Source organism: Cebus imitator, unplaced genomic scaffold (assembly GCF_001604975.1).
Source record: "Cebus imitator isolate Cc_AM_T3 unplaced genomic scaffold, Cebus_imitator-1.0 Scaffold262, whole genome shotgun sequence".
Lineage (NCBI taxonomy): Eukaryota > Metazoa > Chordata > Mammalia > Primates > Cebidae > Cebus > Cebus imitator.
The window spans coordinates 1,491,188-1,498,629 of record NW_016107577.1 but is presented as its reverse complement, the minus strand read 5'-3'; the positions used below and the strand labels follow the sequence as shown (position 1 = coordinate 1,498,629).

At 38.8% G+C, this 7,442-nt stretch overlaps 1 protein-coding gene across 1 annotated transcript in view; it reads left to right on the top strand.

Annotated features, from left to right (window-relative positions):
- The first annotated feature begins 4,239 nt into the window (after positions 1–4,239).
- CUNHXorf66 (chromosome unknown CXorf66 homolog) overlaps positions 4,240–7,442 on the top strand; it is a 10,229-nt gene continuing 7,026 nt past the window's right edge. The window contains exon 1 of the mRNA XM_017499936.2: positions 4,240–4,327. Coding sequence (XP_017355425.1) covers positions 4,240–4,327 — 88 coding nt within the window. The remainder of the gene's footprint in view (positions 4,328–7,442) is intronic.

Here is a 7,442-nt window from a genome sequence, read left to right as displayed (position 1 = left end):
ATCTGTGGTGATATCCCCTTTATTGTTTTTTATTGCATCAATTTGGTTATTCTCTCTTTTCTTTTTTATTAATCTGGCTATTGGTCTGTCTATTTTGTTGATCTTTTCAAAGAACCAGCTCCTGGATTATTGATTTTTTGAATAAAGGAATCATTACATAATGGTAAAAGGATCAATGCAACAAGAAGAGCTAATGATCCTAAATATACATGCACCCAATACAGGAGCACCCAGATACATAAGGCAAGTTCTTAATGACTTACAAAGAGACTTAGACTCCCACACAATAATAGTGGGAGACTTTAACACCCCATTGTCAATATTAGACAGATCAACCAGACAGAAAATTAACAAGGATATCCAGGACCTGAACTCACGACCTGGACCAAGCAAACCTAATAGACATTTCAGAACTCTCCTCCCCAAATCCACAGAATATACATTCTTCTCAGCACCACATCACACCTACTCTAAAATTGACCACATAATTAGAAGTAAATCACTCCTCAGCAAATGCAAAAGAATGGAAATCATAACAAACAGTCTCTTAGACCACAGTGCAATCGAGTTAGAACTCAGAATGCAGAAACTAACTCAAAACTGCACAGCTTCATGGAAACTGAACAATTGGCTCTTGAATGTTGACTGGATAAACAATGAAATGAAGGCAGAAATAAAGATGTTCTTCGAAGCCAACGAGAACGAAGACACAACATACCAGAATCCCTGGGACACATTTAAATCAGTCTCTAGAGGAAAATATATAGCAATAAGTGCCCACATGAGAAGCAAGGAGAGATCTAAAATTGAAACCCTAGCATCAAAATTGAAAGAGCTAGAGGAGCAAGATCAAAAAAACTCAAAACCTAGCAGAAGCCAAGAAATATCTATGAATCTTCTTACAGACATAGATTTTTTTCTCTTTTGGTGACAGAGTCTTGCTGTCACCCAGGCTGGAGTGTAGTGGCATGATCTCAGCTCACTGCAACTTTTGCCTCCCGGGTTCAAGCAATTCTCCTGCCTCAGCCTGCCGAGTAGCTGGGACTACAGGCGCCCACCACCGCACCTGGCTAATTTTTGTATTTTTAGTAGAAGTGAGGTTTCACCATGTTGGTCAGGCTGATCTCAAACTCCTGGCCTCAAATGATCCATCCCCCTTGGCCTCCCAAAGTGCTGGGATTACAGGTGTGAACCACTGCACCCGGCCTCCAGATGTGGATCTTAAAATACAGAACTTAGACGTTAACTTGTCCAAGGGTCAGTCAGCTAGTAAACGGTGGAGCGAGGATTTCAACCCATTTTGGCTCCAGATCTATGCTCTGTAATATATGTAAATGCAAAGAAAAGGAACTCAAGGAACATATATCAGTCATTACCTCGGAAAAGAAGAATGGGATGGAAGGTGGTCAAGGGTGTCAGTCATGTTTTGCCTTATAAATGTTTACATCTGACTTTTTTTTCTTTTTTACAAGGAAATGATTTAAGCATTAGTTATATATTGTTTTTTGTTTTTTTATTGTAGAAATTAATATAACAAAATTTACCATTTTAACCCTTTTTGAGTATACACATCAGTGGCATTAAGCAGATTCATGTTGCTGTACAGGCATCCTCACAACCATATCCAGAAGTTTTCCATCATCCCAAACTGTACTTCTGTCCCTATTAAACAATAATTCCCTTTTCCCCACTCAACCCAGGCCCTGGTAACCACCACTCTACTTTCTGTCTCCATGAATTTGACCACTCTAAGTACCTCATACAATATGTGGCATATTTCTTAGCGTGATGTTTTCAGGGTTCGTTCATGTTGTATCATGTATTGGAATTTCCTTCCTTTTTAAGACTAATGTTCCATTGTATGCATATGCCATATTTTGTTTATCCATTTATCTGTTGATGGACATTTAGGTTGTTTCCACCTTTTGGCTATTGTGAATAATACTGCTATGAATATCAGCATATGAATCGTTGTGTGATATTTTTTAAACACTGAAAAGGAATGCTTACAGAATGATCCCATTTTTATGTAGTATGTGTGTGCATCATGTACATAGATATGCATGCAAATATGTAGAAAGAGATCTGAGAGATGCACATCAAATTTTTGTGTCATTGTCTCCAGAATGGGGTAGAGTGAAGTGGGGAAGGAAAACAGTCTATAATGTTTTATTCTGTATATGTCTGTATTTTGTATTTTTCATAATGAGAATGGGTTAATATTAATATATTCCTAATGCAATTTTAAAATGTAATTAAAAATAGAGATGAAGAACTCAGGTATCATTGCAAGCTGTGAGTAAGGAATATTTAAAGCAATTTTAAAATGTCAGAAGACCTCAAGGGATAAAGGAAGTCTGAAATACCTCTGTGTGATTTGAAATTTTTATAAGGTGCATATATTATTTTTTTAATTAAAAAAATCAAATGGGGGGAAAATGTTGAAGGCCTAAGGTGGAATTGCACTGTCAATTGAGGTCAAGAGGAGGGAAGTAGAAATCCCCAAGGTGGCAACCCCAGAAAGAGTCCTTCCTCTCATCTGGATGAGGGCAAGGGTTCAAACTTGCCATGTGGGTGCTGGGAAGAGCTTAGGAGCTTTTCCTACTACTGATTCCTATAGATATGTGCCAGCCAGATGTTGGGAGCAAGACAATCAAATACAATGGCAGAAATCAGAAAAGCGGTACAGGTTAACCTCTGGAGAACCAAGGAGAGAGAAACCAGGAGCAGCCATTCTTCACCAAGAATCATTACACAAGGGCTCAGGAGCAGCTATCTGAGGAAAATGACCTAGTGAGATTTCCAGGGGTCTTGGGGACACAGCCCTGTCAAGCACCTGGCTGAGTCCTTAGACTCTTCCCCTCTGCTTTTTAAAGTGGAAAAGAATAAATACGGCCCTGCAGGCTCAAGATGCAGAGCTGAGATTAGGGTGAGGGGAGTGGGACACAGGGTTTTGCAAGTGCAGTGTCAGATCCTGTCGTTATTTAAATGTTCAATATTTTGTTGGTCATAGATTTTTGGCATTAATTTTTATTTTTAAATATTGCATTAAAATCTTGTTTATTTTGATTGCTAAATTTTGATGCACCCCTTAAATTTTGTGCCAGAGGCAAAGTGGGATTTACTCTAGTCCTGGCAACAATAAAAACAATAACGGCCAGGGGCTGTGGCTCATGCCTGTAATCCCAGCACTTTGGGAGACCAAGTTGGGCATAACAGAAGGTCAAGAGATCGAGACCATCCTGGCCAACATGGTGAAACCCCATCTCTACTAAAAATACAAAAATTAGCTTGGCATGGTGGCACGTGCCTGTGGTCCCAGCTACTCAGGGAGGCTGAGGCAGGAGACTCGTTTGAACCTGGAAGGTGGAGGTTGTAGTGAGCTAAGATGGTGTCACTTCACTCCAGCCTGGACAACAGAATGAAACCCTGACTCAAAAACTAACAAACAAAAAAACCAAAACTCTCCTGTGCTTCCCCATTATTGTTCAACTCTCTTATCTTCTTTTGGTTTCTCAAACTTGCCAGACTTCCTTCCATCACAGTGCCTTTGCACACATGCCTCCTCCACTTGGAAAATTCTTCTTTCCTTTTCTCATAATTCACTCCTACTTATCTTTCAGAACTCAGCCCAGTATTGCTTCCCCAGGAAATCTATCCCATTTTGCCTTACCTCTCCAAATATTTCCTTCTCTAATTAATAATGCCTCAATTTTCTTGTTTTGAATTTTTTTTCTGGAGTGCAGGAGCGGAATCTTGCCTCACTGCAACCTTCACCTCCCAAGTTTAAGCAATTCTCCTGCTTCAGCCTCCCAAGTAGCTGGGATTACAGGTGCCCACCACCATGACCAGCTAATTTTTGCATTTAAATAGAAACAGGGTTTTACCACATTGGCCAGGCTAATCTAGAACCCCTGACCTCAAGTGATCTGCCTGCCTCAGCCTCCCAAAGTGCTGGGATTACACCTGTGAGCCACTACACCTTGAACCCAGAAGGTGGAAGTCGCAGTGAGCCAAGATGATCCCACTGCACTGCAGCTTGAACCAAACTCCGTCTCAAAAAAAAAAAAATTCATTTGGTAAAATTTGTATGCAGAAGCTTATGCTTCACCATGGTGAGATTATGTTGTCAGAGTATGACACATAATGGTCATGATGTCATAAATGCCTAGAACACTCTGAACCACATAAAACCAGTAGTTACCTTAGTACAAGACTCATTTGAACCAAGTCCTGGACATGAATCTTCTTATTTGTGTCCTACTTTTGTCCTTTTATACATATAATTGTATAAATACAAACCAAACAAATGGATCTTCTACTACAGGTATGTGCCTAACCTTAAAACTTATAAATTATGATCTATAAAAGTATACATTCAAGCATTTAATTAGAAAAGCTAGCTGTATTTAAGAAATCTGCTGTTACTTTTAGCAGTATTGCCATTAGTAGGTCTTTAAGAATTTCTAATACAACAGCTAATATTTTTAGTTCTGTGTAAAAAACTTAAACAAAATATAAGCACCAAGATGACAGACTTATGGTCCCCCTTTACCACCCTTCCCCGTCCCCACCAAACTAGCTAATACTATATAAAGGAATCTAGCAAGGGACTTAACATATAGTAAGTTTGTTGTTGTTGTTATTGTTTACTTTAAGTTCTGGGATACATGTGCAGAACGTGCAGGTTTGCTACATAGTTATACATGTGCCATGGTGGTTTGCTGTACCCATCAACCCATCATCTAGGTTTTAAGCCTCACATGCATTGTGTATTTGTCTTAATGCTCTCCCTCCCCTTGGCCCTCATGCCCCCACAGGTGCCAGTTTGTGATATTCCCCTCTCTGTGTCCATGTGTTCTCATTGTTCAATTCCCATTTATCAGTGAGAACATGAAGTGTTTGGTTTTCTGTTCCTCTGTTAGTTTGCTGAGAATGGTGCCTTCTAGCTTCATCCATGTCCCTGTAAAGGACATGGATTCATTCCTTTTTATGGCTGCATAGTATTCCATGGTGTATATGTGCAACATTTTCTTTATTCAGTCTATCATTGATGGGCATTTGGGTTGGTTCCAGGTCTTTGTTATTGTAAATAGTGCTGCAATAAACATATGTGTGCATGTGTCTTTATAGTAGAATGATATATAATCCTTCGGGTATATACCCAGTAATGGGATTGCTGGGTCAAAGAATATTTCTGATTCTAGATCCTTGAGAAATCACCACACTGTCTTCCACAATGATTGAGCTAATTTACACTCCCACCAACAGTGTAAAAGTGTTCCTATTTCTCTGCATCCTCGCCAACATCTGCTGTTTCCAGACTATTTAATGATCACTATTCTAACTGGTGTGAGATGATATCTTGTTGTGGTTTTGATTTGCATTTCTTTAATGATCAGTGACGATGGGTTTTTTCCATGTTTGTTGGTCACATAAATGTCTTCTTTTGAGAATTGTCTGTTCATATCCTTCACCCATTTTTTGATGGGGTTGTTTGTTTTTTTTCCTGTAAATTTGTTTAAGTTCCTTGTAGATTCTGGATATTAGACCTTTGTCAGATGGATAGATTGCAAAAAAATTCTCCCATTCTTTAGATTGCCTGTTCACTCTGATGATAGTTTCTTTTGCTGTGCAGAAGCTCTTTGGCTTAATTAGATCCCATTTGTCAATTTTGGCTTTTGTTCCAATTGCTTTTGTTGTTTTAATCATGAAGTCTTTGCCTAAGTCCTGAATGGTATTACCTCAGTTTTCTTCTAGGGTTTTTATAGTTTTGAATTTTACATTTAAGTCTTTAATTCATCTTGAGTTAATTTTGGGGTAAGGTGTAAGGAAGGGGTCCAGTTGCTGCTTTCTGTATATGGCTAGCCAGTTTTCCCAGCACCATTTATTAAATAGGGAATCCTTTCCCCATTGCTTATTTTTGTCAGGTTTGTTGAAGATCAGATGGTTGTAGATGTGTAGTATCACTTCTGAGGCCTCTGTTCTGTTCCATTGGTCTATATACATCTGTTTTGGTACCAGTATCATGCTATTTTGGTTACTGTAGCCTTGTAATATAGCATGAAGTACGTAAAATAGCATGATGCCTCCAGCTTTGTTCTTTTTGCTTAGGATTGTCTTTGCTATACAGGCTCTTTTTTGGTTCCATAAGAAAAGTTAAAGTGGTTTTTTCTAATTCTGTGAAAAAATCAATGGTAGCTTGATGGGAATAACATTGAATCTATTAATTACTTTGGGAAGTATGGCCACTTTCACAATATTGATTCTTCCTATCCATGAGCATGGAATGTTTTTCCATTTGTTTGTGTCCCGTCTTAGTTCCTTGAGCAGTGGTTTGTAGTTCTCCTTGAAGAGTTCCTTCACGTCCCTTGTAAGTTGTATTCCTAGGTATTTTATTCTTTTTGTAGCAATTGTGAATGGGTGTTCACTCATGATTTGGCTCTCTGCTTGTCTACTATTGGTGTTTAGGAATACTTGTGATTTTTGCATCATGATGTTGCATCCTGAGACTTTGCTGGTTTCCTATCAGCTTGAACAGTTTTTGGGCTGAGACGATGGAATTTTCAAATATGCAATCATATCATCTGCAAACGGAGACAATTTGACTTCCTCTCTTCCTATTTGAATACACTTTATTTCTTTCTCTTGCCTGATTGCCCTGGCCAGAACTTCCAATACTATGTTGAATAGGAGTGGTGAGAGGGCGTCCTTGTCTTGTGTCAGTTTTCAAAGGGAATGCTTCCAGCATTTGCCCATTCAGTACAATATTGGCTATGGGTTTGTCATAAATACCTCTTGCTATTTTGAGACATGCTCCATCAACACCGAGTTTATTGAGAGTTTTTAGAATGAACGGATGTTGAATTTTATCAATGACATTTTCTGCATCTATTGAGATAATCATGTGATTTGTGTCATTGGTTCTGTTTATGTGATGGATTACATTTCTTGATTTGCATATGTTGAACCAGGCTTCCATCCCAGGGATGAACCCAGACTGATCATGGTGGATAAGCTTTTTATGTGCTGCTGGATTCAGTTTGCCAGTATTTCATTGAGGATTTTTGCGTCGATGTTCATCAGGGATATTGGCCTGAAATTTTCTTTTTTTGTTGTGTCTCTGCCAGGTTTTGGTATCAGGATAATGCTGGCCTCATAAAATGAGTTAGGGAGGAGTCCCTCTTTTTCTGTTGTTTGGAATAGTTTCAGAAGGAATGGTACCAGCTCCTCTTTGTACCTCTGATAGAATTCAACAGTGAATCTTTCTGGTCCTGGGCTTTTTTTCGTTGGTAGGCTATTAATGACTGCCTCAATTTCAGAACTTTTTATTGGTCTATTCAGGGACTTGAATTTTTCCTGGTTTAGTCTTGGGAGGATGTAAGTGTCCAGGAATTTCTAGATTTTCTAGAAATTCCGTCTAGACTTTCTTTTTTTTTTTT